Below are 21,718 nucleotides of genomic sequence, written 5' to 3'. Positions count from 1 at the left end.
ACCCTACCAATCAGGGAATGATTTTATCTTTTAGTTCATTTTTTTAAACAAAATATATATATCACTTGATTTGAAAACATCTTACATGGGCTTTCCACAATCAAAGTGGCTTCGGGAAATACACTAAAGGAACATTTCAAGATGTTGTTATATTGTTTCATTGCGTTTTGCTAGTTGATTATAAAGCCACAACATTCTGCAATGTTAAATTGAAAATACCCCCCATGCTGTTCTGATGAATTCAAGAGACTGATGGGGGGGGGAGGACTTTCTCTGCTTTGGACTGAGCTCCTAGAGAACTTGAATTAATGCACCTCCCTTTTATGGTTTGCAAAGAAACACAAGGTACATTTGTTTGCAGTGGCTTTGGGAAGTGGACAACACACCGCAATAATGATGCTAATGATGCTCCAAGAGTAGCTGTATACTACAGTCAGCATGGATTTTTTGCATTCCGCAGTGTTAAATTGAAAATATCCCCCATGCCATTCTGATGCTTTCCATAAGCTCATTTCAAAACAAAACCTTACAAAACATAGTCCTGAACTCAGAAACGCTTGCTTAACAACCCTCTAAATTTTCATGGTGATACACAAAACAACCAGAGAGAATTGAGAGTTGAAAGTGTAAAAAGAGAGATAAAAAACCAGACCCCTTTTGGACTTTTTTCTGTCAGAGTTCTCATAATTTGTTGAAATTAATTAAAAATCAGCCATGTTCACAGAGTACCTGTAATCCCATTACTGACCTTGCTCCAACTCTGACCTTCATCTTCTGCAGTTTAAAAGTTAAAAAAATGCCTGGCTGATTTTTAATTTAAGAAATTTAGAATCAACTTAATGATAATGTCGGGCATGCTCAGTAAGAACCAACTGTCAGAGTTCTAAAAGCCAGACTCACAGCTGCTGGACTTGCCTAATCATGGGGCCACACCTAGGCCAGACCTTTATTTCACTTGAGACAGTCATGGCTTCCCCCAAAGAGTCCTGGGAAGTTTGTGAAGGCTGCTGAGAGGAGAGTCCTATTCCCGACAGAGCCCCAGTGGCCAGAGTGGTTTGGTAATCAGCAGCTCTGACTGAAGCTCTATGAGAACAGGGCATCTCCTAGCAACTCTCAACACCCTTCATTAACTACACTTCCTAGAATTCTTTGGAAGAAGCCAAGTGAAATAAAGGTCTGGTGTGGATGTGGCCAGGGACAGCTTTAGTTTAAATTTGGTTGGGAGCCTACATGTGCCTGCTGTAGAATGAAAAGGTGCGGGAAACCCTGAAAAGAGTGATACAATTCACAATGTTTTCCTTTTGGAAAGGAAGGGGGCTTCTTCTCTGCCCAGTACCCAGCCATCCAATCTCCTCCCCTCCCCCTCCCCTTCTTGCTCTCTTTCTCCACTCCCTGCTCCACCCCCAAGTCAGTCCCACCTATCGTAAGCATGACTGCACAGGAGTAAATTCCACTGAACTGAAAATGCATACAAATGATCAAACCTGCCCTCCTTTCCTCCTCCCTCCTATCCCCTCCCTCTTGCCCCTTCCCTTTCCTTCACCCCTCCCTCATCCCTTCTTCCCCTCCCCTCCCCTCTGCCCTCACCATCCCCTATGGTCAGTTTTACCTGTCCTAAAAGCATGATTGCATGGGAGTAAATCCCATTGAACTCAGTAAGCATCCAATTGATCAAACCTGCCCTCCGCTAATCCTCCCTGCCATCATCTCCCTTTGGCCCCTTCCCTCTCCACTCCCCATCCAATCCCCTCCTTCCCCCTCCCTCTGCTCCCCTCTTACCCCCTTCCTCCTTCCCTCTATGCTCCCCTTCCCCATGGTCAGTTTTACCTATCCTAGCCATGACTGCACAGGAGTAAATCCTTTTGGCTCCTTCCCCTCTCCTCTCCAGTCCTCCTCCCTTCTTCCTCCCCTCCCCTCTTCCTTTTTCCTCCTCTCCTGCCCACTCCAGGCCTCCCTCCCCAAGGTCAGTTTTACCTATCATAAGCATGATTGCACAGGAGTAAATCCCACTGAACTCAATAAGCATTCAAATGATCAATCCTTTGTCAGCAAGCTTGCACAGGATCCAATTTCTCACCTTCCGGATCAAAAAGCAGAGAAATTCACTAATAGGCAAAAAAACCTTGCGGTTTAAAAACATACCTATAGCCCAGATATTTCTATCTAACTTTAAAAAGCAGGAAAATTGGGCAGCTATAGTGAATGCACCAGGACAGCAGGAGGCCTGACCTCCTCTCTGAGATATTGTACTGCCCTACAAATTTGTCAAAATGCAAACACAATACTACTCCCAATAAATATTTTTTTTGTTTTAGAAGTTATCAGATTTTCTGCCAAAACAAAGGTGAGGAATCTCAGGTCTCATGGCCAAATGCAGAGCTCTAAGCCTCTGTATCAGACCCTTTAGACTCTCTCAAGACATGCCCTCCCCACGCCACATTAGCCCAGCTCTCTGTCCTTCTTCATTGCTTTTGCCTGGTTTGAATGTGTCCTTGAACTGGGATGATGCTTTCTGTTTGCCTGGGTGGAGGTAGAGTGGTGCATGTGTGCATAGAAACTAGTCTACTGAACAAAGGACAAAATCCACATTCTTTGCTCACATTTGCCTTTGGTCCCTGGAAAGGGGCTGGGCAACCTTCTAAACAACAACAAAAGGTTCAAAAGTGTTCCCCACCTCTGTGCTACAGTGCAGATTCCCATTTCTCCTTCTTCCATCACCTGGTACACACACAGGTCTTTTAAAACACAAAAATGCTTACAGATATTGGTAGCAGGTATGGCACATTCAGGAGGGCAGAACCATCTTAATACTATTCAGAATGCGATCACACAATATTTTGCATGTTTCCTCACTACTGCCCCTTTACCTTTTACTCTCCGTAACAGCCTGGTCCAAATGTTTAAAGATATCCTGGAAAAGGATGCAGCTGGAGCGACTGTTGATATCATACCCATAAGCTCTCTTCCAGTACTGTTTTAGATCATTCAGATATTCAAGCGCCTAGAATCACACATTAGATGTTGTTACATAAGAGGAATATTTTAATGCAGAGATGAGATTCAATAAGTGTCATACAGGCAACTCCAACATGTACACACACAAATATTTTTCTATAGATACATAGGTATCAATCCCATTTTTGCACATTGGGCAACAGATTCTATAATCCTCTTTTCTCCCCACCATCACTGTAATCAGCAGCAAAGACTTTGCCAGAGACATGCCTTTATGCACTCCAGTTGCCGACTCCCAGGCACAAACCAGGAACAGCAAATGGGACTGAGCACTGAAATCTGTATTAGCAATGCATTAGTTCCCTTAGGCATCTGCATGCAGATCCTCAGCTAACCAGCTGGAAGGTTGGGCAAAGTAGGAGAGTATATAATGACAGTAAAAACCCTCTAACCTTCAAAAATACAGGATGTCAAATGCTCACACCCCAAATGTGATAGCTGAGTTGTGTTTGTACTTCTCCAGCTGGGGTAGGCTGCTTTAGTAGAATTATAGAGGCCTAAATTCATGCTAGATGGCATCTTACATGTTCTATATCAGGGATTGCCAATCTGACAGCCCTTGTATTTTTTTAAATGAGAAATGGCAGACACATTCTTTGAATGTTTCTGTGTGCATGCACACAACTCAAGCATGTTGTATGTGTACATGACACAGAGAGATGCACTTGGGCACAGAGGTGTATATGTGGCTGTGTATATGTGAAGTTTGTGAGTGTGTGTAAGTGTCTCTGTGGTCTGTATGTGTACAGTGTACATGTGCGAGAGTCAACAAGCGTGGTATGGCCACCTTATATATTTTTCCTGATACTGGGAAATGTCCTGTTATTAAGACAGTGACAGCACTGAGGTATAATGTGTGAAATTAATATTTTTTATCTCCAGAGGTAATAGGACCAGCAGGACATAGGTGACTTGCCATGGCAAGCATGAGGTTGTCAGGGGGCAGGGAAACAGCAATGACGGTACTCTCTTTCTCATTTTGTGTTATATCATGGCAGCCATTTTGTGACTGGGGCCCACAGCACTTTCTCTAAATTTAAAATTAGAGACACCTGTCCTGTATTATTCTGTGAAACCAAGTAATCTTTTCAGACTACACTGCAACTTTCAGTTTTCCACGTGTGGTGCTTCTTTACAGTTAAAGTAGTTATAAGCAGATACGTTGTTCTTACCTTGGCATCCTCTTTACTGAAGAGTGAACACCAGGGAGAGGTGATACCTTTTACAGCCAGCCCAAATGAGCAAGTAAAAAATGCCACCTGAACCAAATCTGTAGTAAAGAAAAGCAGCAGTCAACAACACATTGACAGTAAGTCAAGTCTGACACAAGCCACCAATGAAATCTTTATATAGAAATGGCAGCACACAAGGACCAACTCAATGGTGAACAAAACGTACCTTTACAAAATTGCTATATAGCTAAAGAATAAAGAGATACAATCTTGAAACTAAGACCTGTGTACAGAACAGGAGTGGGGAAACCTTGGTATGTTTAAGGCTGCATTCCCTCAGCAATAATCCCTTAAAGAATGTGAACAAGGATGGGCAAGGCCACCCCATTTTCTCTCTCCCTGCTGAACGCCCACCCTCTGTTTGGCAATTAGGCTTTGAAAACAAAACCTTACATTGATGCAATAGAAGCTTTTTTCTAAGCCTAATTACTATGTGTTGGAGGGGAGGCTACAGGATTCATCCAAAGGCATCATGGGCCAGATCCAGCCTGAAGGCAGGAATTCCCTGTCACTAGTATAAACAGAGGGATGACATGCAAGAACATAGAGAACCACTATGCTTTCAATTCCACAAATGGGTGGGCAACTTTTCACACAGTCTGTTTTATCTATAGTCTTCTGTATCCCCCATTTACAGGCTGAAGTCACACTACAAACTCTGAACAAGAAGAGATGGGTGAGTGAACAGTTTTTGATGTACCTCAACCATTTGTTTTAACATGCGACATAAATATGGTATATAAGATAGATGTTAAATATTTGCAATGAACTTATTTGATTAGTATGAGCAAGAACACGTCAGTGCCTGGAGTGTTTCATACATGCATTTTTTCCTGGAAATGTTCACAGCCATGTTCAACAACTCATCAACTTAATTAACACTGCAAACTTTATGAAAAAGTACAAGCCTTAATATGGTAACCTTTCAACATTTGCAAGACTCTGTAAAAACCCTAACATGCAGCATCTTGTTACCACCTCTTGTTTCAATCTTTCTTAATAAGTTTATGTTTAAAGTAACTAAAAATGATTGTTGCATATAGGTCAATGCATGTACACTACAGGAAACTCTATGTTCTTACAGTTAGCTCAAATGCTCAAGAGCAAAAGAACACTAGAACCCAATCTATAGTGAAGGCAAGCCACAAATAACTGTCAGAACTGCATCTAAGTGCATTTAACAAGAGAATTATATTTTGTTACATTTCTTAAAAAAAGAGTAGTTTTGAGAAGTTATGTAAGAGTCAATACTGTATCATATGAACTTAACCTTCTTTAGTGAATTTTTATCTGCATACCTTAGAGCACCTTTCCATTCATAAACTGTCTCATCAAAATGGCTCAAAATCCAGACTAATGAATTCAAGAGACTGACAGGGAGGAGGACTTTTTCTGCTTTGGACTGAGCTCCTAGAGAACTTGAATTAATGCACCCCCCTTTTACGGTTTGCAAAGAAACACAAGGTACATTTGTTTGCAGGGGCTTTGGGAAGTGGACAACACACTGCAATAATGATGCTACTTATTAGTATGGATGGATTTTTTGCATTCCGCAATGTTATATTGAAAATACCCCCATGCCATTCTGATGTTTCCCATAAGCTCATTTCAAAACAAAACCTTACAAAACATAGTCCTGAACTCAGAAACGCTTGCTTAACAACCCTCTAAATTTTCATGGTGATACACAAAACAGTCAGAGAGAATTGAGAGTTCAAAGTGTAAAGAGAGAGATAAAAAAACCAGACCCCTTTTGGACTTTTTTCTGTCAGAGTTCTCATAATTTGTTGAAATTAATTAAAAATCAGCCGTGTTCACAGAGTACCTGTAATCCTATTACTGACCTTGCTCCATTCTCTGACCTTCATTTTCTGCAGTTTAAAAATTGCCTGACTGATTTTTAATTAATTTAAGAAATTTAGAATCAACTCAATGATAATGTCGGGCATGCTCAGTAAGAACCAGCTGTCAGGGTTCTAAAAACCAGACTCACAGCTGCTGGACTTGCCTAATCTCCTAGCAACTCTCAACACCCTTCACTGACTACACTTCCCAGGATTCTTTGGAAGAAGCCAAGTGAAATAAAGGTCTGGTGTGGATGTGGCCTGGGGCAGCTTTAGTTTAAATTTGGGTGGGAGACTACATGTGCCTGCTGTAGAATAAAAAGTTGGGGGAAACCCTGAAAAAGAATGATACTGTTCACAATGTTTTCCTTTTGGAATGGAAAGGAGCTTCCCCTCTGCCCAGTGCCCACCCATCCAATCTCCTCCCCTCCCCGCTCCTCCTCCAGGTCAGTTTCACCTATCCTAAGCATGATTGCACAGGAGTAAATCCCACTGAACTCAATAAGCATGCAAATGATCAAACCTGCCCTGCCCTCCTCCTCCTCCTCCCCATCACCTCCCTTTTGCCCCTTCCATCCCCCTGACTTCACCCCTCCCCTTCCAATCTCCTCCTTCTGTCTCCCCCTCCTTCTGCTCCCCTCTCACTCCTTCCTCCTTCCCTCTACTCTCCCCTCTCCCCCCCCCCATGGTCAGTTTTACCTATCCTAAGCATGATTGCAGTGGAATAAATCCTACTGAACTCAATAAGCATGCAAGTGATCAATCCATTTTCAGCAAACTTGCACAGGATCCCATTTCTCACCTCCCGGATTAAAAAGCAGAGAAATTCACTAACAGGCAAAAAACCTTGTGGTTTAAGAATGGACTTATAGCTAACAGATATTTCTATCAAATACCTCCTTTGAGCATATGGTGAGTAGTGGTAACACCTGCCATCTCCAAAGATGGAGAATTACATTTTTTGTTTGTTGGTTAGTGTTCTTCTTACTCTGCTTCTTTCCGGTGTTACTACTGTCTCTACAGAATCTAATCTAGAAAATTATATTTCTCTCATTTTTCATCCTAGAAATCCGAGTCTTATTTTTATTAATTTCAAAGCCTTTTTATTGGTCAATGTCATATGATGGTGAAGATAGCCTTTTGTGTTTAAAACTGGAGGTTATACTCTATTTCTATTTTGGGCACATTAACAGTTGAATCTGAAACTGCAGTTGAAAGAGGAAGGTCTTCACTAGGCACCAAAAAGATAACAGAGATGGTGCCTGTTTAATATTTAACGGGAGAAAATTCCAAAGTCTTGGTACCACAGCACTAAAGGTCTGCTTCCTATGTTGTGCAATACGTATCTCCTAACACGGTATCTGCAGGAGGCCCTCGCCTGCACAGTGCAGTGATCAACTGGGTATATAAGGGGTAAGATGATCTTTCAAGTAATTGACCACAAACCAGAGCATTCCTTTAGGTGAGGCCCAGTATTAGCACAAATCCAGGAGAAATGGACTTTAGAATAAAACAAAAAACAGCAACCCAGAAATACCTTTCCTCTTTGCTTCACCAACTATTCTTTAAATATCCCAAGCTTCAAGAAAAATTTCCCTCACAACTCTGGTGGTGGAGATTGAGACAGAGACCCTGTTGGGTGCAGAGAACTAGCTACACATTCCTCTAGACATAATGACCATTTTGTAGGAGTTGTAATTCTGTGATGGATTTTTTTTAGTTCTTCACTCTACCAACAGAGGTTCTTGAAAGGGTGTAGATGTCAGTATATTGTGCCATATACCAATATAAACCTTATTAAAAGGAAATGCAGACAGTGGCTCATGGCAAGGATATTGTTAGTTACTAGCTACTGAGCTTGCTGGTAGTGGATGTTTTGTAGTGAAAAAAGCAATTAAATATGTATTTGTGCATCATTACCTGAAAACTGCATTAAAGAGTTGATAGGTCATTTCTTTTCTGCATTCCACACTTCATCATACAAGCTTTTCAATAATCTTCAATACTTCTAAGAGTGTGACTCAATCGAACACGGCTGTCTGCTCTCTCCAGGCTACCACAGAAGCATGAATTAGGCTTCAGTTTTCACTCTGGGTGGCAAAAGTCTGCATCCCCACACTGTGAGAGTCATAATGCATGCAAATGCCATACTTTGGAATATCTTAATACCAACTTTTAATTTCATGTAAACTAGTCTCTAGGAGTGGTGAAGACAAAAACAAGGCACCACAAAATAGGCAAATATTATATGCTTTCAATAGATGTTAATATTTACTATTTCCTTGCTCTTCATAATAATTGAGAACAGGTAAGTAAGCTTATGGAGGTCAACAAAAGAACATTACCTGCATTTAAGTCATTCACTGGTAGGCATAAGGTATTTGCAATGTTCCCCACTATTTTCCTCATTTCAGGACCTTCCTTGAAGGCATCCACCTCATGCATAGCTGTATTATTGTCTTCTATACATTTAACAAATTTTTCACAGAGATCAAAAAATCTCATCAGTTTGTCGTTAATCTCAGTTACTTCTGTCATCATGGCTGAAAATAAAAAGCAAACAGCTAGTTAAATGTCGTAACTTGGTATAAAACTGAAATATAAATTCACTAAAAGCAAGCATGTTACAGCCTATACACTCTTAAAACTTAATCCATTATGTTCTATCAAACACCAACTAAAGGCTGCTGTTCCAAGTAACATACGGGGGGTGGGGTGGAGCTAGGATCTACTTTTTTAGGTCAAGCATTTTATATTGTGTTTATCATTAAGATCTCTTTCAATGAAATTTCTCAAAAGTGTTCTGAAACCAAGGCTTCCGTGAAATTCTATATGTCAACATAAAACAGTATTAAAAGAAAACCTGAGGAAGTGGGCTTGATACTGGGAACAAGGGACTAGAAAGTCATTGAATGTAATGGCCTACCTATAAGACACTATCCTAGGGCTCACCAGAATCAGCCACTGAATCTATCTGGGTGATTGTGGGCCACCTTAATTTTACGTCTTCCAAATACTCAGCTCTGTGGTTTTCTTAATTCTCAAAATTATGACTATCTACCCAGTAACTACTACTACTTCTGAAAAAGTTTGAGCACTTGGAACACAATAGTAATTTTGCACATTCTTCTTTAGAAAAAGCCATTAATTCTCATCTCCAAATTTGTGCTACTGCCCATAGGAATTCCGAGTACCCCACCCCAAAGCACAGCACAAAATCAGTGACTATTCTTCCTCTTCTCCAGTTCCAGGCTCTGAAAAAGGGTGGGCTCTCATATTTTTCCATACTTCAAGGATTCCAAATAACAGCATGAAGAGGGGAAGGAATGGTTGCCAGAGGAACCGTCACCATGGTAGCTGTAGTGACTAAATCTGTGGACCCTGCATGGGTCAGGTATCAGAATACCAGTCTTTACATTTTTGCACCATTCTCTATTAATTCTGGATGAGAAACATCTTTCAATATTCAGTCTCTACAGGTCCAACAATTTCCACTCTTGTTCAGAGTTAAATGAATTCACATAAGCGAAAACAGATCTAATGTGAATTAATCTTAAGATCCGAAGCCTAACAGTGCAGTAGTTGCCCAAAGTCAAACCTCGGCTGAAAATCTGTATAAGGTTCTGAGGTACACAGAAGTAGGAAAAAATATATGGTGAAAAAGCCCCCGCAAAAGGACAGAAAGAGTCTGTGCACGCCTGCCTCAATGGTTTTCCTTGACTCCACTTCCTTTTAATGTTGGGGACTGGGAACAGCTTATTTCCAATTCCAAGACCAATGCTATACAGTATTCCTAACCCCAGGAGGAAGCCCTACTGAATTCAATAGTACTTACTTCTGAGTAGACATAGTTAGAACTGTGCTTTAAGTAAAGGGAAGGAAAAGGTGTTTAGCTTCATCTGAGACCCTCCTCCTAGCTTCGTCAATCTTTGGCGGTTGCCTATTAGGCCCTTTCTTTCACCATGTTTATCCTCTCCCTCATTAGCAATCCCGTGCCTTGTAAAGCAACAGGAGACTGGTTATCCAACCTGGCATCTTCCCCCCTCTCTTTCAGCTGAAGGCCAAAGGACATTGCCTACTCAGGAGACTGACCAGTAGAAGAGAAAAATCGGACAGTGCCCATCTGTTCACTCTGTCTGGAGTCAACACCAACTCTTTCACTCATTCTGAGCATCCTCCTAACTAAGGAGGGACAGCTTTGAAGGATGCCCCCTCAGCACACATGCAACATTTTGTTGCAGGGCCTCATTTTTTGCTATAAATTCCCCCACAATTCATACTAGTAACGTTGTCAGATCCAGTTCCCAAAGGCAGTAGACAGTATTGTGTCATGATATATAGGCAATGCTGGGCATTTCAAGCACAAGTACCAAGTACAAACTAAGTATGAGCAAGTCCAGTAACCTACATACATATATCACCTATCAAGAATGCTTTTTATGTTTCAGCATGTCTTTCCTTACATGAAAGAAATTGCCCTGTCGAGGACACAATTACCTTACCATTGGTCTCCACCTTTGAACCATTGTCAGGATAAAACCCCCACTGTTTCTTTCAATGTCTTTCATCTTTGTAAACTGGGAGCTTCCAAAGCACAGGGGTTGAATATTTACGCAAGCAACATGTTTCAGTTTTTTGTTTCTTACAAACATTTCCCAACAAAAAGCCAATGTCACCTTACAATAACCGATTATGAGTTTCAGTGTTTCAAAATAAAATATCATACAGAACAAAATTACATTTGTAATTCAGTAATATGAGAGCATCGGTCAGGAGTCGGATTACTTTTGCTAGGCACTGTACATGACATTTCATGCAATAACAAAGCAAAAATTAAAACACACACACACACTTTTTAAAACCCTACCGGGCCTGAGATCTAATTTTTGAGGGAGAAGGAAGAATAAGAGTGGTGAAAACGCACAAATGTAATTATACACACTTCAGCTTTATTTCTGTCATGGAATAAAAATTAGGCCAAAGGTTTTGTAGGTGGGAGTGGCAACATATGTATTTTTGTGAAATGATCTTCATGTAGTTAGAACTGGAAAGTATGATTTAGATCCAAATTCATCTAATTCAGATACTTGACAACAGTTGCTTCCTGGAAGCAGATAAATAAAGCTAGGCACAAAGATGCTGATCCTCCTGTCCCCAGCTTCTGATATTCTAAGTTACAGCAAATTCTGAATATGGAGTTTCAATCAGTTTAGCATGCCTACTAGCTGCTGATAGACTTCAAAGAAAAATATAAGATGCCAATACAAGGATGAGTATTTTAAAAAACCTAAAAGAGGCAAGTAATGAATAACCACAGATGTTTTGATTTGTCAGTTAAACTCTAAACAGATTCTATGACACATTTTATGGAAAGTAAAATAATAATGCTTTTTATTATTGTCACAAATAAAAGAAACAGAGGTTCCGGATAATAATTAATGCCTAGAATTTAAGTTAGCCATACAATTAGTATGACGGATATGGACATTAACTTTCTTGTTCAGTTTGATTTGAAAGTTCTGGCCAGGCTTTTTTTCCTTAGGGGAGTGGGGCACATCAACACTTGATAAGTGATTAACATTAGACAAGAAAAAGGGGGAGGGTTAAACCTCCTAAACGACCGTTCAATCCCCTCACAATCCTAGTCTTCTCTACTGACAAGGAAACACCTCCGAGTTCAGTGGCGCTACTTACTCCCAGATTATTTTGTGCTGGCACCCACGGCACTCAAATGAAATTTTGCCTACCGGTACCTCAGTTACCATTTTAAAAAAAGCACTTCCCCAGGTAACTAGGCTACAGGATTGCAACCTCAGAGACTTTAAAAGGCCCTGACCTTTTTGCTTTTAGTGCCATCAGTTACAATAAATAGAAAAAGGAACAGTTCTCACCATTCCTTTCGGTAGTGACCTGCCGCTGCTGGCCGTACAGCGCCTGACCGAGTCCTTCGCGGAAGGCGGCGCTGCTGTCCACGCACCGGTGCTTGGAGCTGCTAACAAAGGCAAAGCGGCGATTCGGGGCTAGGAGGCTGGGGAAGCGGGAGGCGAGGCGCCCGGCCAACATCTCCATGTCGCGGCGCCCGCGGGGGGCCAGCTTGCCGTCCATGTCCGGTTGGAACCACATGGTCCAGCGCGCCAAGCGGTCGGCGGCCGGGCAGGTCCCAGCGCTACCGTTGCTCCTCAGCTGGATGAGGCTGTGAAGGCTGCCCAGCTTCTGGATCTGCTTGCGCGTTGGGAAGCGAGTGCCGTGGCGCAAGACGGCGTTGAGGTGAAGCGGCGTGCAAGAGGCCGCCGGCAGCGGGAATCCCGGCTGGGGCGGCCCGAGCGACAGCGGGTCCTTTAGGAGGTACGGATGCAGCTCCTCGTAGCGGGATTTAGTGCCGAAAAAGGTGCTTAGCTGCTCGGCCGTTTCGGCATCTCCCGCAGTAGGTCCCGCCGCCAAGAGAAAAAGCAGCGACAATAAGATGCATCCCTCGCGGGGGTGGCGGAAGCAGCGGGCACAACGCAACATGAGAGCGGCAGGAAATCGACCGTCCCCCGAAGCCAGGTGCCCAGACTGCATCCCTGAATAAACCGCGAACCTCCGCGGAAGCCAAACGCGGTGGTAGCTCCGCCTCTTCTCGCATTTCCTTTTCCCTGATTGGGCGGTGATACATCTCCCATTTCTTTTGCCCTCATCTAGAATGACCGTCTTTAGTCTAAGTCAACTGACGCCCTCAATCAACATGGCGGCTGCTGCTATTGTTGCTCCTCCCCCCTCCCATCCTTGGTCTTCATCATATACTGTACAGCACTTTAAAAAATAACTAACTGGTGGACACAGGCTTTGCTTCTGACACGAAATCCAATCTCCTAACTTGTTTTTATGAAAGAAGTTTCCAGGCCGGCGAAAGATTGAGAGTGTCTGGCAACATCTCAAAAGCAAGAGAGCAGCTGAACAGAAATAAGTGTCCCTCTATTTCATCCTTCATCTCTGCATTCTTCTTTTTTCCTATTCCCTCAGTCCATTCAAATTCTCTAGAAGGAGAATAATTATTACAAAATAGGTACAAAACAAAATAACATATCTCAGTGATAATTCCACTGTTTTTAACAAATGTTTTAAACATTAAAATATTGCTGCAAATTTCAGTTATAAATGCTGTTATAGTAAGTTTGATAGGCTGTATAGCTGACAACAGATCTGTTATTTATTTATATGTACAAACTTTTTTCCATTGCTCAGAGTAGCAAGTGTTAATATTCACGTCTGAAGTTGCAGCCGAGGCTGAGAGAGAGTTTACAACAACCCTGCAACACAGTCCAGAGACAATGGTATTGTCCTGTTCTGGAAGGGAAAAAGGGCTGAGGCTGAAAGATTTACAGCAAACCTGCAATGTAATTTCAGTATTATCCAGTTTTGTAATGCACTTAGGAACATTGTAGTCATTCCTATGAAAATCAGGCTCAAACTATAGATAATACTGGGAAATCTGGGAAAGAAACTATGGTTTTGTTGTTTTTTAAAGGGAATGCCAAGTGAAGGTTAGACTACCAAATTGGCTGCTTGCAGGAGTCATTTCTAAAAGGTCCCTGGTCTAGTTTCCCTCTCCCAGCACCACCCTGGAGTGCCCTACCAAAACGTACCAGGTGGTGGATAACAGCTGGGGAAGATTTCGATCACAAAAATGGCAGACTGTGAAAGAGTTAATTACTCTGCATTTACTGCTCCTGTTGCAGTCATTCCATATCTGCCAGCCCCCACCCTTGTGTTTCCCTGAAGAAGGGGGGGGAAACGGCTTGGTGATCTGCCAACCAGTGTCATCATATGTAACTTGAACCTCAGGGTTGCTAAATAGCGCATTCAGCCCAACATTGGGAAATAGGGCCTGCCAAGTATACAAGTGAAGCCTTGCCACTCAGTCAGAAAGCATGCACCTATTCGTGAGTTTAGGCTACAGCCTTACCTTCTTCCTAACATGCTAGGTTATTATGTGTAGCAGAGAGGTGGGGTCCTCCATTCCATGGGGAATCTCTGATATATATTTGGTCAATTGTCCAAAACTTGCTATACCTTAGTCATGTGCTTATACAAAAAACCACACATACTCAGGCAAAATAAGGGAAAATATATTCTAAGCATATGTTAAATTTCTATACCAGACTACACTCCATTGAGACAAGATTAAACAAAAACAACAACTTGCAATGATTCACACCCATTGACAAGCCTTCTTCCTGGAGGAAATAGTACTGAGGCTGCCTAATAAATAGTGCCAGCTCAGAGAAACTAACCAGATTGGTGTCATTAGCAGGCCACAAACAGATCATTAAACATTGCAAACATCCCTCCCTGGCATCTTACAATGAATGGATAATATACATGCATGGTGGATAATAAGAATGGAAAAACTAACATCAGTGTTCAAAAATAAAACCAGATATGCTGAGTGAAGTCTAGACAATACCCTGAGTGGGATGGTTCAAATAGTTGTAATGGGATACTACAAATAGAACATGCATTTATATCTGTGTATTTATCTTACTTATAGCACTTTCACAGAACACACATAGCAAACTCAGTATCATGTCAAAGTACTCAAAATACTCTCTCCCCATATGATTCTGCCTGCCTGCTCAGGTTTTTGGCAAAGGTCCCCTTCTGCATCCCACCTAGACTTACCAGGTCTCTGGTTTTCGGCCGGAGTCTCCAGTTTTTTGGGGGGCCCTCCAGCTCTCCGGCTAGCACCCCTTAATTTCTGGACTCTCAGCTTCAATTAAAAAAAAAACATTAAGTTTCTAGGTGGTCTGGTTCCCAAGATATACACCAAAACATCAGCCCCCCCGCAACTGTTTAATTTATTTAACTGATACGACGCTGAAGTTGGTTCCTAGTTCCCAGTTCCTTATTTGCTTGAAAGTTCAAAACACTAAAAAAGAAGAGTTGACAACTACAGCAACTTCAAACCAAACTTAACATGTCTCTGAACCCCACAATATATGTTGGGGTACCCTGTATAATATATCACTGTGATCAGGGGACTCTCCCCGTCAAGAATAACAATACATTTATGCAATCAAAATCATCAGGCTTCTGATATTATCATAAATACATAATGATGTAATAAAATCATAAAAAATAAGTAACTGGGGGTACCCACCCCAAACTCTGCTCTGGGACAGGACAAATCATATACCCCAGGAAAGGGGAGGGTGTCCTCTATGACATGCCACTGCGTCCCGCCTGGCCCAGAGCTTCTGCTGGGCTCAGGGCATGGAGGAGGGCATCTATGCAAAATCAAAGCAGACCAAAACATACAGGAAAAAATAAGTAACTGGGGGTGCCCACCCCAAAATCTGCTCTGGGCCAGGACAAATCATATACCCCAGGAAAGGGGAGGGTGTCCTCTACGAGATGCCTGTGCATCGCATCCGGCCCAGAGCTTCTGCTGGGCACCGGGCATGCACAGGTACATCAATGCAAAATCAAAATGGACAAAAACACATAGAAAAAAATAAGTAACTGGGGGTACCCACCCCGAAATCTGCTCTGGGACTGCACAAATCATATACCCCAGGAAAGGGGAGGGTGTCCTCTACGAGATGCCACTGTGTCCCGCCTGGCCCAGAGCTTCTGCTGGGCGCAGGGCACAAAAGAGGTCATTATACAAAATCAAAGCAGAAAAAGACATACAGGAAAAATAAGTAATTGGGGGTGCCCACCCCAAAATCTGCTCTGGGCCAGGACAAATCATACACCCCATGAAAGGGGAGGGTGTCCTCTATGAGATGCCACTGCGTCCCACCTGGCCCAGAGCTTCTGCTGGGCGCAGGGGAAGGATGAGGGCATCTATGCAGACAGAAAGGGTAGAGAATCTTCTCACTCTTACTTATTTCTCAGACCTCTTTCTGAAGTGAAGGGTCAAATCTGTAAAGAAGTTTGGAGCAGCCACATTAAAAGATAAGGGCAGGGCATTCCAGGCAGGGGGTTGCCAACCCTGCTTGGATATGGATGTCTTTGCAGAGGATCCCTAGTCAAGCTTTACCAACAGCACAATCCAAACTATATGTACTCAGAAGTAAGTCCTGTTGAGTTCTATGGGGGCTTAGTCCCTTAGTACGTGTGTTTAGAATTGCAGCCTTCAGGGGCATCCATCTTTACTCCTGAATGCTCCCATCTAACATCTCCACAACACTAGGCTCCTTTCTTCCTACAGTGACCTTCTGGTGACTGGCCTGGCCTGAAGGCACTTAAACCCTTCTTGCCGAAAGCAAGTAGGCAACATTAAATGTTCCCTACCCAGGCTCCATCTTTTAGCTAAGATGTCTAGCTTAATTTCCAGTCAGATGTTTTTTTTAATTGTACGCTCCAAGCAACTGTGATTGATGCTTAATGTATTATGCTTAATGACATCACTCGAGCCTGCCCCGTGCCATCACTCGGGCCTGCCCCATGCCATCACTCGGCCCATCCCGTGCCATCACTCGGCCCATCCCGTGACATCACTCGGGCCCACCCCATGACATCACTTGGCCTGCCCCTAAAATCTCAGGTTTTGGGATGCTTCTGACCTGGCAACCCTAATCCCACTGTTACACCAAAAAAGGCTCTTTTACATCTGGAGGAAACTCCAATAACACCAGATGGGAAACCAGAAAATATAAAACAACACCTTTATTGATTCCCAATATTCTTTTGCAAAAGAGAGACCAGGTATTCGGCTCCTGCCTGAAAACCAGTCTAAGCATTATTACAGAGTGCCAGTGATATATGCTTTCAAGCGCTCCTAAAACAGCCCCTCCCTTGTTGTTAGTAACTTTTCTCAGGCTTCTCCATTGTCTTTGCATTAAGCTAACGTCCTGGCCTTGAGCGCTTCATTCGTGCTGTTCCTACCTCCCCCTCCTCCTCCTAACAAGACACATTCCAGTGAGCCATTATCTACTTCAACAGTATCTTGTTACATGGGGGGGGGGTTAAGCTAACGGTTTTAGTATCAAGCCTGAAATGAACATTTAGCAAGGCACAAGCACCTTGGGAATTGTTTTTCTGCTTCTATGCTATCTCAAGTTAACACATTCTATGCTGTGTCAAATTAACACTACATATACTATAATTCCCAAATTATGCCTGTTTGCATCACACCACCACAAGTAGAAGTTGATGAGTACACAGACTGCAGAGCCTTTTCCACTGTGGTGCCCACGCTTTTGAACCCTCTCCTCAGGAAGGCTTGGCTGGCCATTGATGGTGTTTTCATGCCTTAAAGAAAAACACTTTTATTTCTCCATGCTTTAAGCCTAGGGGTGGGATGGGGAATCTGAGGCCCTCCAGACTTTGTAGGACTACAGCTCCCATTATGCCTGACTATTGGTCATGCTGGCTGGGGAAGATGGGAGTTAGAGTCCCAACATCTAGAAGCAACAGTTTCCCCATTCCTGACTTGAATTTTAAGTTTCTGTTCTCCTTGAGAATCCTTTCTGTGTTGTGCTGCTTGTATACCACCTTATTGTGTTTTGTTTTTATTGGACTGATTTTTACTGCCTGGCCAATCCTGTTACATTTCTATCCTGCTCATTTTGTCTAGTAACTTCACTTGCCCTACCAGCAACCCCTTGGAGTGGAGAGGATGATGGGACCCAGGTTCCAACTGTAGTATGGATAAGGGAAAGAATGTCAGGACCCCAAAATAATGTATGGTGCCACCAGCCACCCGCATCTCTTTAAAACAGGCAGGGGAAACAACAGTTTGTTGTTATGTGCCTTCAAGTCGATTTTGACTTATGGCATCCCTATGAATCAGTGACCTCCAATAGCTTCTGTCAAGAACCACCCTGTCCAGATCTTGTAAGTTCAGGTCTGTGACTTCCTTTAAGGAATCAATCATCTCTTGTTTGGTCTTCCTCTTTTTCTACTCCCTTCTGTTTTTCCGAGCAATATTGTCTTTTCTAGTGAATCATGTCTTCTCCTTATGTGTCCAAAGTATGATAACCTCAGTTTCATCACTTTAGCTTCTAGTGATAGTTCTGGTTCAATTTGTTCTAACACCCAACTATTTGTCTTTTTCGCAGTCCATGGTATGCGCAAAGCTCTCCTCCAACACCACATTTCAAATGAGTTGATTTTTCTCTTATCTGTTTTTTTCACTGTCCAACTTTCATATCCAGACATAGAGTTCGGGAATACCATGGTCTGAATGATCCTAACTTTAGTGTTCAGTGATACATCTTTGCATTTGAGGACCTTTTCTAGTTCTCTCATAGCTGCCCTCCCCAGCCCTAGCCTTCTTCTGATTTCTTGACTATTGTCTCCGTTTTGGTGATGGTGGTAATGACTGTGCCAAGGTATTGATAATCCTTGACAAGTTCAATGTCCTCATTGTCAACTTTAAAGCTACATAACCCTTCTGTTGTCATTACTTTAGTCTACTTGACGTTCTGCTGTAGTCCTGCTTTTGTGCTTTCCTCTTTAACTTTCATCAGCATTCATTTTAAATCATTACTGGTTTCTGCTAGTAGTATGGTATTGTCTGCATATCTTAAATTATTGCTATTTCTCCCTCCAATTTTCACACCTCCTTCATCTTGGTCCAATCCCGCTTTTTGTATGTTATGTTCTGCATATAGATTAAACAAATAGGGTGATAAAATACACCCCATCTCACACCCTTTCCAATGGGGAACCACTCGGTTTTTCCATATTCTGCCGTTTCAGTAGATTCTTTTCCAGAGTATAGGCTGTGCATCATCATCAACAACAGTGGGCAACTTAATAAAATGGGGGTAAGAAACAAGAGCTAGGATTTAGTTTTAAAAAGTGGGGAGGGGAAGAAGCAACAGGAACTCAGGTTCAAAGTCAATTCAAAGTCAGTCTCCAAGCCAGAGGTAGGTGGATTTATTGAGGTGAGGAAGGGCAATAAATCAGTAGTAGAGCATCTGCTTTGCATGCAGAGGGTCCCAGGTTCAATCTCCACTTAGGGCTGAGGGAGACTGCTGCCTGAAACTCCAGAGAGCCACTGACACTTAGTGTAGACAGTACTGTGCTATATGGACTTAGTATAAGGCAGCTTTCTATGTTTTGATGAAATGTACTGGTAGATCTCTGGATTATTTTCAATATATCGGCAAGTATTTGTGACTCCAAATTATTTAATACTAGCAACAAGAAAATCCTGCCCCCCCACACCAAAAAAATTACACTGCTGATTGAAGAAAGATGGGAAGGGGTATCTGTTTTTTGTGTGAAAGAAACATAATCTCCATTCAGTTCAGGAACAAATAAATAAATCTTGGCCTCAGCATTCTTTAATTCTGAGTTTTACATCTTTTGCGCTTGTCTCCAGCTGGCGGATCTAGAGATTTTGTTAACCCCCCCCCCAAAAAAAACAAAGTAGATCCCACAGGCCTGCAATCTGTCTAGCCCTGCTCTAAGCAACACCCTCAGACATTGTCTCCGGCTACACAGTCGTGTGATGCTGGTCTATGCCTACTTGCAGTGGAGCTGCTGCTACAGGGTGGGGGCAGACAGGGGGAGCTGTTCTCTTCTCCATGGCCTCCTCCGGATAGTTCCTTCTCTCCCATTCCTCTATGTCATCTCCTCAGTATTTGTGGTCTCTCTCTCCAGTCACCAACTCTCTTTAGAAGTCACTCCAGAGACAGAAGAACTCCTCAGTCCTCGTTGGCAGCTCCTGCAAGGGCTAAAAGGGACTGTGCTCCAGGCCTCCTACCGGGAGTTGCATTGCTCAGGTTACAGAAATATTTTAAATGAATAATAGGCAAAGTATGAATAGAACAATAAAAAATCCAAAACAATAAAAACGATGTTTCTAGATTTTTTTTTCTTTGGGATGTGAGAGCTCCTACAACAAAAATGCTCAGGTAACCTTTCACCAAATGCACAAAGATTGCAATCCAGATGCTCCCTTGTTTGGAAGTAAGAAACTGTTTGGGAGGATGGGAGTGTTTCTGAGGAAAGATGCATAGAATCCGGCTATCATATTCGATCCAAAATTAGGATCAGGCTCAAAGCATTAATCACTTCACTACTGGCTTCAAGCTAAATAGAAGGCAATTTCCAGAATTCTCAGTTTAAATGGGTCGTTCTAGGTTTGTTTTAGCATCAAAGTGGAGGAGAGATGAACCCAAAGGTGCTGGACTCTCTCTCTCTGTGTATATATATGTGTGTGTTTCAATAAATCATTTTCAGCACCCTCAGCTTTTTTTTATTGATCTTTCTGCTGGTGTCATCCCCCCCTTATAATTCTTATTTATGCACCTTTTACTTTTTAAAAAATTCTTGTCCCCTTTCTGTCTTTAAAAAAACAAACCAAGGCAACTTACAATATGATACTTAAAAACAATCAAAAGCAGCAGCAACAATGCATCACACAAACATCACATTTCCCCTCTGTCATAAAGAAACTATCAGTTATCTGCTTCAGATGCCATTTGAAGACATTCCTCTTTTTGTAGGCTTTCCTAAAGGTGGACCCTGCCCTTTTGAACTTTATGGCTGTGTATTGTATTTTTGTATTCTTTGATGTTGGTTTTCATAGTTTATATGGATTGTTTTATTGTACTGGGCTCCTACTGGGAGGAAGGATGGGATATGCATCTAATAAATAAACAGATAGATAGATTTGAGTTTTAATGGAGACTGCTTTGATATTTTTAATATGAAACAGTTTAGCAATGGTCTTACATAATAAACAAACAAGCAGGAAACAACCATAGTACAGTTCAAGAGGGGTGCGTGTGATGAGGATTTGGTGAGTGATGGTGAAGGAAGAACTGAGAGACTCTAATCCTAAACTTTTCACTAAACATGTGAAGTGGCCCACAGAGCTAGCATCAGCTGGAAGAGTTTTCTGAGACTGAACTGGAGGGCAAAGAACTGTCTTAGAGAGACAACTCCCAGTACACAGGACAGTTTTTCTTAAAACGACTGAGCGGCTCCCTTTTAATAGCTTTGCTCTATCTAGCTCATGCTAGTCAACGAGTGAGAAAAGCACGCCTTTAATTAGTGCACACAGGGAAACAAACAGAAGATGTTAGGAAAAACTGGGAAGCAGTCACAAATACACTATAATTGTGTACTCTGAAGTAGTTGCAACATCAGCAAAGCAAAGCTAGCAATTCTGGCAGAAGGAAAGTTTGATCATCTGTTTTGAATGCATGTGCCTCTGACTCATGTGTCTTTCCCATTCAGTCTGTGATGTTGGGTAATTTTTGCATTTATAAAAATAAAATAATGAACAGATCATCACATTTCTTTTCCTGTCACTATGAATGAAAGGCAAGCATTGGATAAATACATATAGATTTGAGTACAAATGTTTTAGAAGCATCTGGATGTGGTTGCGCCACAATTCCTAGGAATAATTAAAGGGCCTTTCAACTGCCTCATTTGAACCAGGTGAAACAGACAAGCAAGTGTATCAAACCTGGTGCAAAAAAAATGATTCACAATTCTGTGTTTGTTAAATTTGCATTCTGCCTTCCAATTTTGATCAAGGTAGTTAATAACAATACAAATCCAATACAGTATAATAAAATACAAAATTGAAAAAAACTATATGAAACAAGGTAGATAATGAGAGAAGCAGAAGCCAGCAGGGTCCAGAGCTGGATCCTGTTCACCACCATCCATGGA

At 42.1% G+C, this 21,718-nt stretch overlaps 1 protein-coding gene across 1 annotated transcript in view; it reads right to left on the bottom strand.

The window, feature by feature from the left end:
- MINPP1 (multiple inositol-polyphosphate phosphatase 1) overlaps nucleotides 1-12,721 on the bottom strand; it is a 29,812-nt gene extending 17,091 nt beyond the window's left edge. The window contains exons 1-4 of the mRNA XM_061635377.1: nucleotides 11,983-12,721; nucleotides 8,437-8,634; nucleotides 4,188-4,285; nucleotides 2,868-3,001 (exon numbers count right to left, since the gene is read on the bottom strand). Coding sequence (XP_061491361.1) covers nucleotides 2,868-3,001; nucleotides 4,188-4,285; nucleotides 8,437-8,634; nucleotides 11,983-12,652 — 1,100 coding nt within the window. The 5' untranslated portion in view covers nucleotides 12,653-12,721. The remainder of the gene's footprint in view (nucleotides 1-2,867; nucleotides 3,002-4,187; nucleotides 4,286-8,436; nucleotides 8,635-11,982) is intronic.
- Between the last annotated feature and the right edge of the window lie 8,997 nt (nucleotides 12,722-21,718).

The sequence above is a fragment of the Rhineura floridana genome, chromosome 7 (assembly GCF_030035675.1).
Source record: "Rhineura floridana isolate rRhiFlo1 chromosome 7, rRhiFlo1.hap2, whole genome shotgun sequence".
NCBI lineage: Eukaryota > Metazoa > Chordata > Lepidosauria > Squamata > Rhineuridae > Rhineura > Rhineura floridana.
This window is presented reverse-complemented; position numbering and strand designations above follow the sequence as displayed.